We start from the raw sequence: 17,110 nt of genomic DNA on the forward strand, positions 1-17,110 counted from the left end.
CTATAGTGAATGCTTATGGAGTGACGGTAGATCAAAACAATGATACAGAATGGTGATGGAGTGATGTTAGACTCAGTTGCAGTACCACACATGCCTACGTTGCCTCATCAAACAAGGCTTTGTCTCATGATAAAACAATGATACCGGATGTTCAAGGCTTTTGTCTCACTACAAAACAATGATAACGGATGCTTATTGAGTGATGGTACGATCAAAACAATAATACTGAATGCTGATTGAGTAATGGTAGGATCAGGTGCAGTACCACACGGCCTCATCAAACAAGGCTTTGTCTCCCTATAAAACAATGATATCAGATGTTCAAGGGTTTGGAAAACAATGATATTGGATGCTTATTGAGTGATAGTAGGATCAAAATAATGAAACGAAATAGTGATTGAGTGATGGTAGATGAGCAGGTGCAGTAGCAACAAGGGGTACCTTGCTGTTGGGTGGCCATGAAGCAATGATAGCAGGTGCTGAATGAGTGATGGTAGGAGCGGGTAGTACAACACTTTATCCAACGAGGGATGGTGCAAAGACCTTGAAATGTATTCGTAAGTAACTTGCATTATGTAAATACTTCGTATATGGGTGGAGTGTGAGAATAAAAAATATGATAATCCATCAACAAAAGCTGTGAAGAGTCACAGACTGGATAGACAATACTCGAATAACCATAATAGCCATCATTCTCTAAAACAAAATGATGCACATCTTGAGGCCGGATTCTCTCTTTAGGAAAAACAAGGTGGAGAAACCAAAATGAAACCGAAGAAAAAACACACACAAAGAGTTCCAACTTCCAGCAGAGTTTTTTAGGGTTCAAGAGATGGCTACATAGAATGACCCCCAGCTTGACATCTCTTTGTTCCCACTCCCACCTTCCTTGCACCTGCTTGGCCTTGGAACCTCCTCAATCCCAATTTCACATCCAACATTCCCACCATTACCCTCACTCGAGCAATCACCACCACTATCGTCGTGGTGGTCATAATCATCATCATCGACATTTTGTTCTTGATCGCCATTTTCATCACGTTCAAGTTCTTCATAGCATTTGGTTACTTTCTCTTCATCTTTGGTCTCGGTACTCTGACAATACGAAGAACAGTCCTTCAGCAAACAGAGCCTAAGCCGGCCATTCACACGATTGGCCTGAAGGTAAGTGTTGCGAGAAACAGAGACAGCTTCTATAACTAGCCGGCCACCTTCCCGGTGAGGCCTTACTCGAACAGTGTCTGAGCCGCTGATCGAGCTCAGGGGAGGCGGGAAACTATCATTACCAATCACTTTTTTGGTAAATTGTCGAGGCTTTGATCGATGATGCATTGTGTGGAAGTTCTGATTCTCCGATAAAAGAGAAGAGAATTCATCGCTAATGTCACTACCTGTTTCGCTTCCCAAACTCTCAGTGCACATTTCCAAGCTTTTCATGCTTAGAATGGATGAGGAGCGCTTTACAAGGGGGTGAACATAGACAGTCTCTTTGTGGGATGCGTTGGAGAGAGCTTGAATGCAGCTCCAATCACCCAGCTCGTCGTCATTGTTGTTGCTTTTGTGTTCAGAATCACCAGAACAATTGTTGTGGGATTGAGAAAAGTTGGATTTGGGTGGAGTCAATTTGTGCCTTAAAACAAGGGATTCAACGAGCGGAGGCTCAGGACATGATGGCAGCCCTTGACACACACTCGAGGACATGGTCTTATACTTTTAAGTAAGATGTGAAGTAAACAGAGTAAGAACAGATGGAAGAGGGGAAGAACAGAGGACTTTTAAAATTTTCAAGAAATAGAGAGAGAGAGAGCATGAAGGACAATTGAAGGGTGTGATGGTGAATTTATAGGTGTAGAAAAAGCATTCACAGAGAGACATCTGCTGTGGCGACTAGAGAGAGAAGAATTTATGCCTACTAGAATTATTAAGCTTTTTACTCTGCCGCCCATTATCACGAGAAAACGAAACAAGGAAAAGGGGAACAAAAAGTTGGTCATTTTTGAAGATTTTATGTAGTGGGCACTTTTAAATATATATATATATAATATAAAGGACTTAATGGGCTTGTTATGAGTTTCTTAATTTGATGGATTGATTTGGAAATTAGTGTTAAATGATTTAAAAAACAAACTTTCCATAGATACTCTTTTGTCATCCAAAAACAAGCCAACAAACAAAAGATTGTTTATGATATCATTGATGGGGGATCACCTTTGCTTTGCACTGTTTAAAACCTAAGTTGATTGTATCTCATTCATATGTTCCCCACCAAAACACCAATCAGCCTCTATCTTTAAGTACCATTCTGTTTTCGTGACCTTTAATTCACACACACTTTCATAACAATGCTCATCTTCACAATAGAAAAGAAGAAGAAGAGAAAGACGGGATAAACATAAACATGAATCCACTACAGCTGTTTCTGTTTGTCGCCACTGTGATCACCATGAAAAAGAAGGAAATTTGCTATTACAAGACAATCTGCTTTGAACATCATTCACGTGACCATCAATCATATTGTGACCATCAGTGCCATATACATTGGGAGATTACTTTGTAATTATTACTAAGAAATTTCCATTACAAGTGATATGGTCCACACATCATAGTAATAAACAAAATCTCTCAATTTGTATCTATTTAATTTTTCACTAAAAAAAATGCATTTATACTCTTCCTTTTCCTTTATTATACGTATTTCTACTCCAAGACCATTAATGCATTTATACTCAGGACATGATGGCAGCCCTTGACACACACTCGAGGACATAGTCTTATACTTTTAAGTCAGATTTAAAGTAAACAGAGTAAGAACAGAGGAAAGAGAGGCGAAGAACAGAGGACTTTTAAAATTTTCAAGAAAGAGAGAGAGAGAGAGAGAACATGAAGGACAATTGAAGGGAGTGATGGTGAATTTATGGGTGTAGAAAAAGCATTCACTGAGAGACATCTGCTGTGGCGACTAGAGGGAGAAGAATTTATGCGTACTAGAATTATTTAGCTTTTTACTCTGCCACACGAGAAAAAGAAACAAGGAAAAGGGGAACAAAAAGTTGGTCATTTTTGAAGATTTTATGAAGTGGGCACTTTTAATATATTTAAAAAATTAAGGACTTAATGGGCTTGTTATGAGTTTCTTAATTTGATGGATTGATTTGGAAATTAGTGTTAAATGATTTAAAAAAAAAAAAAAACAACTTTCCGTAGGTACTCTTTTATCATCCAAAAACAAGCCAACAAACAAAGGATTGTTTATGATATCATTGATGCGGATCACTCATGCTTTAAAACCTAAGTTGATTGTATCTCCATTCATATGTTCCCCACCAAAACACCAATCAGCCTCTGTCTTTAAGTTTCGTTACCTTTAATTCACACAATGCTTATCTTCACAAGAGAAAAAAAAGAAGAGAAAGATGGGATAAACATAAACATGAATCACTACAGCTGTTTCTGTTTGTCGCCACTGTGATCACCATTAAAAGAATGCATTTATACTCTGCTCTTTCGTTTTTTATACATAATTCTACTCCAATCTGTTAAATTATTTTATATGAACTCAATCAATCATAAAATGATATATAATAAAATAATAATAATAATTTTATTTAGCTGTTCATCCAAATTTGTCATTGTTGATGAAATTGAAAAAAACTTAAAAGAGGGGAGTACACAACCATTTATCTTGAAATTAATTACAATTTTAAGTAAAGAAATTACTAAAGTTAGGTAAATTTAGAATTAGTTCTTGTTAACACTTTCACGTAATCGTGTGATTGGGTAACCAATGTGAAATAATGATTTATTTAATCTAATTTGTTGGTGGTTTGCTTTTGTTTAGAATTGGCCGACCAAACCCTTGTGAAGCAGGGAAAAAAAATTGGGATTATTTGCGTCATCAATCCCCTTATGGTATTTAGTCGCACATTATTCTTAATACACAGTTTTCGAGCTTCCCTAAGATAGATAGACAGGGAATCAATTCGTGGCTTACACAACATATCAACAGAGCCGCACTTTGCTACCTTTTTGACCCATGCGGTGTCGTCTTTTTTCTTCCAAGGCTCGTCCTTGTCGGGAATAGGGCTGCACCATTAGATACTTGTTGAAAATTTTGGACATTAAGAAAAAATATTTAATTTATAGAAATTTCTTAATCTTAATAACCAAAATATTTTTTCATACGATTTTTTATTTTACTCTTGCGGTTAGACATATTGGTCCTTGTTTTTGTGTCTTTCAAAAATCAGAAAAAAAAAAATTTGTTAAATTTAATTTTGTGCCGATAGTAAATAAAGATGCATTATGCCCTTGAAGTGCAATGAGGCAACAACACTCGCACCTTTCGGTGGCATAAGGATGGTAGTTCCCACTATTTTATTTATTATTATTTTTTTTTTTGAGTGTTGCCGAATACGGAGTATCATTATTCTTTTTAGGCCATTAAAAGTAGTCTGTGGAGAGAATCATTAGTATACCCCAGTCGGGTATTCTATACTTAAAGCAACCCCACAACCCCAGTGCACTCATTGATTTTCATTCCACACACACTTTATATAAAGTGTGTAGCCACGTCATCAACTTTATATAAAATGTATAGTTACATCAGCATTTAATTATACACTTATTTTTAAGACTTTAAGTTCTTGTTGTGCACTCATTTTTTCATTGTACACTTTATTATATCATTATTTTTTAAATAATAAAATAAATTTTTTATTATTATTTTTTTCTTAACAATTTTATTCTCAACAACTATAATACAAACGGTTATAATTGTTTGCTCCGATTTAGATACAAGATTTTATATATATATATATATATATATATATATATATATAAAAGAAAAAAAAAGTGCATTACATAACTTCTTACAAATAAAATAAAAAATACAACTCAGGAACAAAAAAATACATTAATACTTCCACACATGAAAAAAAAAAAAAAAAAAAAAAAAAAAAAAAAAAAGAATAGTAAACATTACAATTTTGTCTTTTTCCTAACGGCTATATTCCCAACGACTATATTATGTTTGTCTTATTCTAACGGCTATATTATGTTTGTCTTTTTGCTAACTGATATATTCTGTTTGTTTTTTTTCTTCAACAACTATATTCTCAATGGCTGTATAAACCACTCATTTTCTCATTTTTTCAATTATCAAGTCCACTTCTTTACATCTTCGAATTCATTTTCTTTTCTTTTAGTCTTTATCTTTATTATAGAAAAAAAATGGCTTCATTATCACAATCTATTCCAGTGTCCGGGTCAATTTCTCCATTGAGTTCATTTTCTTCTTCTGACGGGGAAGATTTTTTTGAAGAACATCAAAAAAGGATGAATGTAGTGATGCAACTGTTATCGCCTGAGAAGGTAAATGCATTCTTTCGACGTCGTAAGAGAAGATATATTAAACGTGATCGAAAGGAAGCAGCCCAACGGCTACTCCAAGATTATTTTGCTGAAAATCCCACTTTTCCACCCGAGATGTTTCGTAGACGATTTCGGATGCGCCGAGAGTTGTTTATTCGCATTTTAAACGGTGTTACAGCATATGACGAATGGTTCATCTAGAAGCCTGATGCCCTCGGTTGTATGGGTTTCACTCCTATACAAGAGATGACAGCTGCAATACGTATACTTGCATATGGAATTTCAGTAGATCTTTGTGATGAGTACATAAAGATTTCTGAAACCACTGCGGTTGAAAGCTTGAAGCACTTTTGTGATGCTGTAATTGCAGTGTATGCAGGGCAGTACCAATGCATACCGAACGAAGAGGACATTGCACGTCTGCTTCGAGAAGGTGAAGAAAGAGGCTTCCCAAGTATGCTTGGCTCTATAGATTGTATGCATTGGGTATGGAAGAACTGCCCTACAGGGTGGCATGGCATACACAAGGGAAGAAATCATAAGCCTACCCTTATATTGGAGGCGGTTACATCGAAAGATCTGTGGATCTGGCATGCTTTCTTTGGTATGGCTGGTTCAAACAATGACGTGAATGTCTTGGATCATTCCCCGGTGTTCAATAGCCTGATCAATGGCACAATGCCTCCGATTAATTACGAGGTAAATGGTCATCGACGTACAATGGGGTATTACTTATCTGATGGTATTTATCCCAAGTGGGCAACTTTGATTCAGACCATCCCACACCCAACACCTGTCAAAGAGAAATTATTTGCTAAAAAACAAGAAGCCGTTAGGAAAGATGTTGAACGAGCGTTTGGCGTGTTGCAGATCAGGTAGGCTATAATGCAAGGACCCGTGTATTATTAGGATAAAGAAGATTTAAACAAGATAATGAGAACGTGCATCATATTGCATAATATGATCATTGAAGATGAGCGTGGACACATTTTGCAATGGACACCTCCGCCGGATGAGCCAATATCCCTCCCACAATACATTCGAAACCCAACAATGTTGGCGGCACACATTTCCGGTCGTTTTAGAAGAATTCGTAATAGAGCGGATAATGCTGATCTCAAAAGACATCTGATGGAACATTTGTGGAATCAATTTGGTAATGAAGATGTTTAAATTTGGTGTAATCGAATAAAATGTAATTTTTATATTATTATGCGAATTAATTAAATCAGTACGTGATGAAGATGTTTAAATTTATTAATTGAATAAAATGTTATATTTTATATTATCATGCAAATTAATTAAATTATTATGTAATAAATAAATAAATTAAATTGATAAGTCAAAAAGTACTAACTTTTTTTTTTTCTTTTAAAAAATAATTAATTAAAAGCTTATGTAAATTAAATGACTCTTTTTATTTATATTAAAAAAAATGACTTTTTTTTTAATTAATAAAAATTTAATTATCTTTATATTAATTAATTAATCCAATATACATACCATACTTATTTTACATATCACATTTTTATTTTATATTATTCTCACACACAAACCCACAAAATGGCCCACTTTTCTGCTGCGACTGCGCATTTGACAGGCGCTACTCCATTCCTCAATTGTGGCGTGTTGAGTGTGTAACATTATGTGGGCCCCGCAAGTGTATAAGCTGCACAGGAAAGATTTTGCTTCTACACAGTCATACATATTACACACATTGATGGTGTGCTGGGGTTGCTCTTATTCCACGAACCATGCATGGTGGGTCCCACATGAAATTTCTCTGATTAATCCGTGTTTGTCAAATTTATTTGTACAACTTTCATCCTGCCACACACATAATATATTCATTCTTCTTGAGTTTCGAACAAATTTCATAATGATAGATCGTTTTAGACTATTTTTAATACAAAATGTTTTTTTTTTTTTTTTTTTTTTTTTTCATAATTGGGTTTGTATAAAAGAAAGAAAAAGTATTTACAGGCGCACAGAGGGCATTCCCTCATAATGAAACAGAAATGGAAAAACCTATTTCAAAAAAATAAATGAAATGTAAACAAATAATGCTAAATAATGTCCCTAAGGGGGACATTATAAACATCAAGAACTTCATATAAAATTTGTCGAGCCACCTTAGAGGTGGACCTAGAACTGTGGTCATGAAGTCTTCGATTTCTCTCTTACCAAATACCCCAAAGCCTAGCAACTAGCATAGTGTGAACCATTTTGCTACTCTGCTGCAAAAACCAAGTTAACAAATCATCCATTGAGTTCAAAAGAGTAAAATCAGTCCTCCAATCAAGAGTGTCTGCCAACCATTTCCAGAAATTCCTTGCAAATGGACATTAAACAAACAAATGATTTCTGGTATCAATCCCTTGTAAACAAAGAGAACATCTTGGAGCCAACTGCACATTTCTTCTTTGCATATTATACATAGATGGTAGTCTATCTTGGAACAGAAAGACACCATTAACTGACCACTTCGGTCTAGCTTTGCCCTAGCAAATTTTAGACCAATTAACCTCTGGATTTATGACCCTACAGCTTTCCCACACATTTTTGAATGTGAAATTTCCTCCATACCAAAGTAACCTATCAGTTCTAGAGTGAATTGTCAATGTACACAAATAATCTCTAATAGGTTTAAAAATATCCTCCTGTAACAATTCAAAATTCCATCCACCATCAATCATTAGTTGCGACAATGATGAATTCCATGTGAAACCCAACCTTCTGACAATTCTATAGCCAAATTTCTGCAATAAAGTCACCCCCTCACACCAAGGATCTAATATAGCTTTAAAGAACTGCCCATCACCAATTGAGAAATGAATTGCATTAAGCAAAGTTTCTCTAACATTAATCATGTTCTTCCACAAGATTGAATGTGAAATCTTAGGAATAGCATTCCAAAAATTAGAAGATGTTGTATACCTGTGATGAAACCAAGATATCCAAAGCCTATCCTTGCTTAATAGGAAATCCCAGGCCAAGACACACTGAGAAGTGACCTGCAGATCTTTCAATTTCCTGATACCCAAACCTCCCTCATCTTTGGGCCTGCACATCATATCCCAGCTCAAGAGATGAAGTTTATTCATTTTTTCCCTGCTTCCCCAAACAAAATCTCTACGCATCTTTTGAATTTGATTGATGACTACTATAGGAAGTTGAAAAACGCTGCACCAGTAAAGACATGTAGGAGTAATAACCAACTTGATCAGCTCAGCTTTACCTACAGTAGATAACAGCTTAGTACTCCAATGAGAGAGCTTTTTGGAGATTTTATCAATAAGAGCATTACAATGGAATTTTCTGAAATCAGTAGAACTCAATGGTAACCCCAAATATTTGAAAGGAAAGACATCCTCCTTGCATTGAAGCATGTTCAAAATTGATCTCTTTCTTCTGGCAAACTTGGAAAAGATAACACTACTTTTCTGATAATTAATATAAAGACCAGCAACATCCCCAAAAATCTTGAAAATATGTTTAAGTGTTCTAGCATTAGAAACTGAAGCTTTGTAAGTAATCAAAAGATCATCAGCAAAAAAAATATGACAACATGTGGATTTTGCTTTCAAGGCAGTATTTGACAATGTAAGTCTCCCCTCTGAAATAGAAGTATTAATAAGCTGAGATAATTGATCAGCTACCAAAGTAAATAGCAGAGGTGAAAGGGGGCATCCTTGCCTTAATCCTTTTGAGGGTTGGATAAAACCAGTGGGAGATCCATTCACAAGAATTGAGTATCTAGTGGAATGCAAAAGGTTACTAATCCATTTGATCCAAATAGGACTGAAACCAGAAGTGATAAGAGTCTTCAAGAGGAAACTTCACATGTTAAATTTATATTTTGTGAGTAGTTATAGTATCAAAACAATATATTTTAGTAATTCTGTTTCAATGATGGACCATTTTTTTTTTTTTTTTTTTTTTGTGAGTGTTTGTATTTTATTTAGCTTATTTGCCTTATTAAAAATAATAATTATCAAATCCAACTGAGTTTTGAAAATTTAGATAACTTTTGAATTAACAAACATATATAGTTATATATATAAACACAGACATATATATACATACATATATACCAATACTGACATATATATATATACAAGCACAACACCAAACTACAAAATCTACAGGAATCAAAAGTTCAAAACCCATATATTTCAGTTTGGCAGAAACAATAACCATAGCTATAGTTTGTGCTATATTTGGCACAAGATTTGGCAAAGTTATATTTTGGCATCCCATCTAACCGTCCATTAGAGAGCCCATGTTAAACTCACCTGCTATATTTTGAGATTGGCAGCCCATTTGCCAGCCTATTGGAGTTGCTCTTAACATTTATCATTTGAGTATTGTTATTTATCTTGATAAATAGAATAATACTTGGGTCCAACCCAGGATCGATCATCTAACCTGTTAAATATAATGGGATGCATTTTTAAATATAAGGTAATTAACTAGTAATATGTTACATTATATTTTATACAATGGAATGATAAAATTGTTACTCCCTTTATTCAAAAAGAAAAAGAAAAAAAAATAGTCCCTTTTGAATAATTTTGACTCACAATTTGTCCAAATTTTGATCAATATGTATGTGGGAAAGAAAAACATTAGAAATGTCGTTGAGAATACTCATCAAATCTAAAAAGAAGTCAAAGTAGTAAACCCTCAACGGCCTACCCATCAATAATTTGGAGATCAGTAATTTAATCTACATTCACTAATTGCTCGTCAGTACAAAATATAAGAAAATATGACCCACCACTCTCTCGTATTTAGTAAACATGATTAATTAAAGGTTTAGGTCTGAAAATTCACTTTAACCAATTGGCCCAAGTATGGTGCATCATGGTTCACCATATCGATTGATTTATAACTCTTTTTCAAAGGTCCGATACCGTTACATAAGTTTATAAATCGATTGATTCGGCTGATTTTAGGTGTAACAATTCGTGTCCGTGGGACATAATTATGTCGTGTCGATGTATGTGTATTCTACTAAATAGGTAAACTCAAAACCAACCAACTGAATAATCGTGTCAGAAACCTTTAATACTAACTCGACCTGTATATTAAACGAGTTAAGTGTTAACCCGTTTAATGAACTGTCTATCAAAACGAAACATTTAATATTCAATCAAATAATAAATATTAGAAAAAAATTGTTACAATTAACCCAAATATTCAAAATAAGAAAAAAAAAAATCATAATACTTAGTCAATATTTATGTTAAAACGACTTAAATGTCCATAATAATTGAATTTAAACAGATAACATATTACACATGTCATATTTATAATTATAACATGTTGAGTTAAACGTGTATAAACGGGTTATATGTGTTGAATCCCCTCAACCCTAACTCGATATGATTAAATAAACGAGTTAATCGTGTTAACCCATTTATAATTCAAACTCGTTTAAGGTCAACCCAAACTTACTTATCTTGTGTCATGACGAATGGTATTGTAATTTGCCACCCCAAACTAATTTACATCATTATTCTTTGGAGTTATTTTACATTGCGAGCACGACAACAACACATACCGCGATTGTGACGCATGTGCTACACATCAATGATGTTTGAGGTACGTGTTTAGTAGAGGTCAGTTAATTGAAACGCCCTCGTTTGACGGAGGTTGACTGTTGCTTTACGTGGGCAAATAGTAAGAAGCGTCAACTTGGGTATTCCTAGTTCCCAAAAGTCTTCAAGATTCAGCGGATCAGTGCCCACATTTACGCGTTCTACGGTCCTGATTGAGGATGCGATTCGGAGAATCATTGTGATCGACGACGCGTGATCTACCGATTGATCGTGGGCCCACTCGTGTAGCAGAAGAGAGTCTAATTGGACCATTAATAGTAAAACTTCGCACCCATCATTTAATGAGTTTTACCTTTAGAAGAAGAGAGACCAGAAACTTCAGTGTTCTTGTTGCATGTTCTAGAGAGAGAAAGATAGAGAGAGAGTAGTGGGTTAAGATCTTTTTCTGTTTTTTGAATCTGTTTGAAGAATGGGTAGGAAACCCAAAGCCGCAAAGGTCGTTGAAGGAATTGCTGATACCATGGTATATTTGAACTCTCTCTTGGTTGATGATCTGTTTTTCATTTTTTATTTTATTTATTGAAAAGATCTGGTTTTTTTATTTTCAATCTTTGAGTATTTACGTGCTTATATATATGTGCGCGCGCGCGTGTGCGTGTGCGTGTATGTTGAGACTGGGGTGTTTGGCGATTAGGGTTTTTAGTTAAAGAACGGAAAGCGTTTTTTTTCTCTTCTTTTTCCGAAACCACAAGAACCCGGTGAGAATGCAGACATATACTCTCATCTCTCTCTCCACACACACATTATATATATGCATCTCTGAGTGTGCTTGTGCATGTGGGTTTGTGAGGAGCAAAAAGCTTTTGTCACTATACTCTGGCTATTGTGTCCTCTTTTAAACACTTTTTAGCCTTTTAGGTGAAATTAAATTATCCTTTTGTATATCTCTGTGTGTGTTTTATTGGGGTTGGAGGGTTTTGAATGGGTCATACATTGGAGTATGTTATATTTAAGAACGCAGAGATAATTTTTGGCATATCTCTTAATTTGGCAATAGATTTTCAGTAATTTTGTGAGTAGATGAATGCCCATGTTTGGACACATAAATGCATTGCATATTCTGACTAATCCCAAATTATTCCCTTTGTCAATGTTGTTTCATTTCGTTTACATTTTCTTTTCCTGTACCTTTTCTCGTGGGCTTGTATATGATTCTTTTCCCCCCTTGCAAAATGAAAATTTGTTGTTTCTGTATTTCAGAAGAATGTTTATTTATTAAAGATGTTATTAGATCATCGTTGGAAGACTATTTCAAAAAGACACTTTTACTTTAATAATAACAAACAAGAGGGTTTCATGTTGAAGAATATGGCTTTCAATTACCAAATTAACTTTTTTTGTGTGTGTGTGTGTGTGTGTGTGTGTGTGGATCAAATGTACATTCTTGGTGATATCTACTTTTGTTATAACTAATGAAGAAATTTTTACAATGATGCTATGTTTAGGAGCAGAATCGTCGACTTGGATTTGGAAATTTGTTCCAAATCCAAAACACCGATTCAGTGCTCCCAAACGCAACATGAAAGTATTTAATGTTTGATTTAATGTTAGAAAATCATTTTGATTTAATAGAATTACATTTGATTGAAATTGATTGTTGCTTTTTTCTTCTTTTTTTATTTTTATTTTTTTTTATTTTATCAAAACTTATTCACTAACTACATTATTTTATTCATAGCCTGAAAATGCAAATCCTTCTTTGGAGATGGTGAATCCTGGGACTAAAATGCAACCCAACTCTGCTTTCTTAGATTTATCGAAAAAAGACGCTGCTTGCTTACCTACGAAGAAGAAAGCATCAAAGAACCAAAAAGCTATTGTTAGGCGATCTGAGCGCCTTCATAACATAATCCCACATGCTAGAAACCAAGAGATAGAGCCTGTGATTGAGGAAATAAATCTTGTTGAAAGCGAGAAAGAAGACGAGCCAAATGTTGAACAAAATTCCTCGGAGCCACTCCCACATGAGAGAGACTTGGAAGAAAAAATTGACTATCTTGTTGAAACAATGGAAGAATTGAAGTCCAAGGCATCTAATATATTTAGATCTAACATCATTATTTCTTTCATTTTAGTCCAATATTTCTGATAACGGACGTGTGTTTTCATTTGAAACAGGCAGCCAAGAGGTACTTTCAAAGTGAAATTAAACAGGGGGACCTCAGTTACAGGGGCCTTTATATTGAGTCACAGAAGAAAGTAGGTTATGTCCTTTAGCACTCTTTTAGTGTGCTATCATTTTTCCATTACCTATATTCCTACTGTTTGTTCATTTTTTTGTCGTATGCAGATTGAAGCCTTGACAGATGAAAACAATCAGCTTAGTAAGAATTTGGAAATTGCTATTGCAAAACTTGAAGGAGTATGTTCAATTTACTCCCCGTCTGCTCCTAATATACTGGTCTTTTACCTTTCAACAGAGAACAACTTGTGGTTTTTGTTGTTGTTGTTGTTGTTTCTGTTATACTGGAAGCTAAATTCAATGTGTAATGTTTATATATTGACAATAATAAAAGCTGGATGTGTGTAAGCTCCAACAATTTAATTTGGTTACTATCTTGAATGGCTGGCCTTCAAATAAAGCTGCATTTATAGTAATAGATGCATATATAGATATATTAAAATTCTTCCTTTTGTTTTATAGACTTTAGAGATGTCAAGCTTATTTCATTTCTTTTTTGCTTGGTTGCAGTTTGAAAAAGGGAGTCGAAATTGTTCTAAAATCATTGACAAACTGAAGGACGTATTTTTGATTTCAAATCTGGCTAAAGCTACTGAAGCAGCCTTTAATCTGCCAACACAAGAAACATCTGGCGGGAATTCTTCTCTTGATGGAGCTGCTGAACCCCAGGTTTCTGCTATGAAGAGAAAGAGGGTTGCTGCAAGAAGTAAAAAGAACTGAATTTACCAAATTATTCTAGTATTTTTGTGACTAACCTCTAAAAGCAGAATATGTTGGTAATTATGGTCCTCTCTTCTTTGTTTCTGTTGGTACTACTTATGGGTTTCTATTCTCATGTCCATAGTTTTTTGACTTGCCTGTTTGGAGAAGTAGTTGCTGCTGTTTGATTAACTTAATAGATAATCTATATGGTTTTTGCACTGGGGATTTTAAGAAGTGGGATTTGTTTGTCACTGTCACATTTTAAAGGTAATTGCAAGATTGTGTTTGTGGGTAAATTAACAGAGACACATAAGTAAGAATGCATCTATTTTGGTGGATCCCATCACTTTGTGTTGGGGTGATACCATGTCATATAGATTTTGTATTTAGTATAAAATTTAAATTTCAGATAAACTGCCTTGAGATTATGTAGGTAAGAATTTTGTATTTAGTATGAAATTTAAATGTCAATGCTAATTTGGTTACAAATCACCAGGGTAGTTGGTTAAAGAATTTGGGTGGTTGCTTTTCAACCATCCAATATTTTGGCCATCTCATAATTCAGATGAGTTTTTTATATGTTAGGTAAGAATTTTGTATTTCATGTGGAGTTTAATTTTGTGTCTGTCACGCCAAATTTAATTTATTTCTGCTTGAGAGATGAAGAAAGCAGCCCAAAAAAAACAATACTAGTAATTACTTCTCTACTATTAGATGTAATTAGGCCAACCGATACACCATAGTTGCAAGCAATGTATAAAAAATCCATCTGATAACAGACATCAAAATTTACACTTGGGAGTGAAACTTCAACACCAGATCTAAAATGAAAAGAAGACCGTGTCCTGTGCCCCCTTACGAAGATCTTCTGCCTCTACTGTTCTTGACAGTAGAATTCATTAAGAGAAGTGGATAACCCAAAACGCTCACCGCCTTTTGGTGTCTTTGTTAAAACTTCATCACCATCCTCCTCTGGTATGGATGGCGGTGGAGACGAAAAGTCTAAGCAAGTTCCTCTTATTATATGCTCATAGGTTTCAGACAGATCTTGGGAGGTAAGTTGGTGGTACTCAACAAGCTGGTGCAGGCATTGGTTTTCCCTAGTTAAGTTCGCATTTTCATTTGCTAATCTGGATTTTTCAGCAAGCAGAGCCTCCAGTTGAAGCCTCACCTGACCAAAACAGACGTTCCACATTGTTAAGATTAAAGAATTTTATGATTGTTTGTTTGGATGCATATTTTTCATGGAGAAACTTTTTTGGAGTAATTTTCCAAGAAAATTTCTGTGTGGTTCCAAGAAAATTTCTGTAAGGAATAAGCATTTCATGCTTGCTTGATTTTAAGCCTAAAAACTTCTGATTAAGGGAATATGAAGTGATCAAATAGAGTAAAGGCTAACCAGATCATCTTCCTCAGGTCTAATCCCTTTGGCAAACCCGTCACGAAGCCTCCTGTTCTCCTCTTCAAGCAGAGCGCATCTCTCTTGCACAAAACACAAATCTGATTTTATCAATTTCAGTTCTCTTGCAAATGAAGCCGCATTGCTCGCCATAGAAATCGCAAGCTGCAAAAGATGATGAACAACACAAGTAGCAATCAGCACAAGCTCGCTTTTTTCACTTAGTATCACATCTATTATTGAGCAAATAACCAGAAGAGAGATAGAGACCAACATTTTTTGCTTTATTGAGCTTCTTCTCATTGTCCTTATGTGAATCATCATCTTCTTTTTCCACACAACATTCTTGAGTAGCAAACTTCCTTTTCAATCCTCTCTTGGCTTCCTCTTCATCTTCTTCTCCTTTCTCTTCTGCTGCTTCTTCAGATTCATCTTCTTTGTTTTTAGCCTTTTCCATTGCGCTATGAAACATTTCAGTTAATGTGGGTGGTCTTGCAAGATCTCTTGCTCCCTGAAAAAGACAGGAGAAATATAGAATATTAAGCCAAATATGCTTCCCCATTGGGTTTTAAATTTCTCAAAAATTACAAATGTATGGAGATTCTTCATATCAGTAGCTTATGTGACTAATTAATTTTTTTGGGTATTTTTCCATGTAAACTCAAAGAATTCAACCCCTTCCTGTCTCTGACTTACCCTTTGATTGTACCTAAATCTAAATCAGAAAATAGATTGTTTTCTACATATTCTTGAACAAATGACACAAAATTTGAGAACCCAATTCTTATCTGACCATACAGAATTTTTTGGGTATTTTTTCATGTAAACTCAAAGAATTCAACCCCTTCATGTCTCTGACTAAGCTAAGTAGTAACTACCCTTTGATTGCACCTAAATCTCAATCCGAAAATAGATTGTTTTCTACACATTCTTAAAGAAATGAGCCAAAGTTTGAGAAACCATTTGTAATCTGACCATACTGATCCAAAAGAACAAACCCCAGAAATATCAATCCAATTTAAACTTGGTGAGCTGTTTTTGTTACCTGAAGTGCATTATCTAGATTGCTAGATAGCTGAGACAGAGAATAGGCAACAGAGTCAAAACCTCTGAGCAGAAGCAACGAGTCCTCCTTCATTCTTTTTGCACGGTCAAATTCTCCAGCATTCTATCAACAATTTTCAACATAACCCACAAATTGATTCTCAGAGAAGAAAGAAAAATTAAATAGAAATTGATAGAAAAATCCAAGACACACACTCACCGTTTGTGTGGAAGAAGACTGATAAATAGGCTTCCGATTGTCGAGAAGTGTTTCAATACGGCCTCGGAGCGTGCTCCAGAAGCGCTTATCTGATGAAGGGCTGAACATAGGAGACGAACTCATAAAGCTATTTGATTCCTGCAATCACAATTTTGAAGCAGTTAATAGACAATAATTGAAACTAGTCATGTGATTTAATTAGGAGAATAAAGAAGAAACAGACCTTGTTGAGGTTAACAGGAGATGGAGATTCGACTGAAACTGCCATTGGAGCTTAGATTTAGAGAGAGAGATTGTGTTTATAGAGAGAGAAGGGTAACGGCTAGTTTTTGGGAGCCTTAGTGAAGGCGGTGTTTAAATAGATGCGCTGTTGTCGCCAACGTTCCAATTATGTGAAGTGGACTTTCTGTGAATTCCTTTTATAACCCTTGATAAAAGGATGATCTAAAATAATCGGACGGTTGATATTTTTCAAGGCTTCTTACAATTTTATTTTGGCATCAGACTAGGACCCACCGTTCCTAAAGTACTAGCTGGGCACATTCAATTAACTCTATCACCAATGAAAT

The 17,110-nt window shown here is 35.0% G+C and overlaps 4 protein-coding genes across 4 annotated transcripts; 2 read left to right on the plus strand and 2 right to left on the minus strand.

Annotated features, from left to right (window-relative positions):
• Positions 1–825: 825 nt before the first annotated feature.
• LOC132268569 (protein FANTASTIC FOUR 3-like) lies at positions 826–1,701 on the minus strand. Its single transcript, XM_059769399.1, has one exon. The coding sequence runs from the start codon at positions 1,699–1,701 to the stop codon at positions 826–828; it is 876 nt and encodes a 291-aa protein (XP_059625382.1).
• Positions 1,702–5,616: 3,915 nt separating this feature from the next.
• LOC132268570 (uncharacterized) lies at positions 5,617–6,249 on the plus strand. The gene has a single exon (XM_059769401.1). The coding sequence runs from the start codon at positions 5,617–5,619 to the stop codon at positions 6,247–6,249; it is 633 nt and encodes a 210-aa protein (XP_059625384.1).
• A 5,026-nt stretch (positions 6,250–11,275) lies between these two features.
• On the plus strand, positions 11,276–14,096 carry LOC132268946 (uncharacterized). Its single transcript, XM_059769880.1, has 5 exons — positions 11,276–11,457; positions 12,673–13,023; positions 13,113–13,193; positions 13,285–13,356; positions 13,687–14,096. Exons 1-5 carry the CDS (start codon positions 11,404–11,406, stop codon positions 13,894–13,896), a joined length of 768 nt encoding a protein of 255 aa, XP_059625863.1. The 5' UTR covers positions 11,276–11,403; the 3' UTR covers positions 13,897–14,096.
• Positions 14,097–14,633: 537 nt separating this feature from the next.
• LOC132268337 (uncharacterized) lies at positions 14,634–16,856 on the minus strand. The gene is made up of 6 exons (XM_059769194.1): positions 16,765–16,856; positions 16,542–16,679; positions 16,323–16,445; positions 15,552–15,788; positions 15,278–15,442; positions 14,634–15,049 (listed from the first exon to the last, which is right to left on the minus strand). The coding sequence occupies exons 1-6, from the start codon at positions 16,807–16,809 to the stop codon at positions 14,753–14,755; spliced, it is 1,005 nt and encodes a 334-aa protein (XP_059625177.1). The 5' UTR covers positions 16,810–16,856; the 3' UTR covers positions 14,634–14,752.
• Between the last annotated feature and the right edge of the window lie 254 nt (positions 16,857–17,110).

This window comes from Cornus florida, unplaced genomic scaffold, assembly GCF_030987335.1.
Source record: "Cornus florida cultivar Cherokee Brave unplaced genomic scaffold, ASM3098733v1 CherokeeBrave_3.0.0_Hap2_Chr08, whole genome shotgun sequence".
In the NCBI taxonomy this organism is placed as follows: Eukaryota; Viridiplantae; Streptophyta; class Magnoliopsida; order Cornales; family Cornaceae; genus Cornus; species Cornus florida.

Excerpts from the sequence above, each read along its gene's own strand:
- LOC132268337 (XM_059769194.1), bottom strand. The coding sequence starts at position 16,809 with ATGGCAGTTTCAGTCGAATCTCCATCTCCTGTTAACCTCAACAAG. Across the intron at positions 16,680-16,764 it reads CTCCTGTTAACCTCAACAAG|GAATCAAATAGCTTTATGAG; the intron begins GTCTGTTTCTTC and ends TTGTGATTGCAG. Across the intron at positions 15,789-16,322 it reads ATCTAGATAATGCACTTCAG|GGAGCAAGAGATCTTGCAAG; the intron begins GTAACAAAAACA and ends TGTCTTTTTCAG.
- LOC132268569 (XM_059769399.1), bottom strand. The coding sequence starts at position 1,701 with ATGTCCTCGAGTGTGTGTCAAGGGCTGCCATCATGTCCTGAGCCTCCG.
- LOC132268946 (XM_059769880.1), top strand. The coding sequence starts at position 11,404 with ATGGGTAGGAAACCCAAAGCCGCAAAGGTCGTTGAAGGAATTGCTGAT. Across the intron at positions 13,024-13,112 it reads TGGAAGAATTGAAGTCCAAG|GCAGCCAAGAGGTACTTTCA; the intron begins GCATCTAATATA and ends CATTTGAAACAG. Across the intron at positions 13,194-13,284 it reads ATATTGAGTCACAGAAGAAA|ATTGAAGCCTTGACAGATGA; the intron begins GTAGGTTATGTC and ends TGTCGTATGCAG.
- LOC132268570 (XM_059769401.1), top strand. The coding sequence starts at position 5,617 with ATGACAGCTGCAATACGTATACTTGCATATGGAATTTCAGTAGATCTT.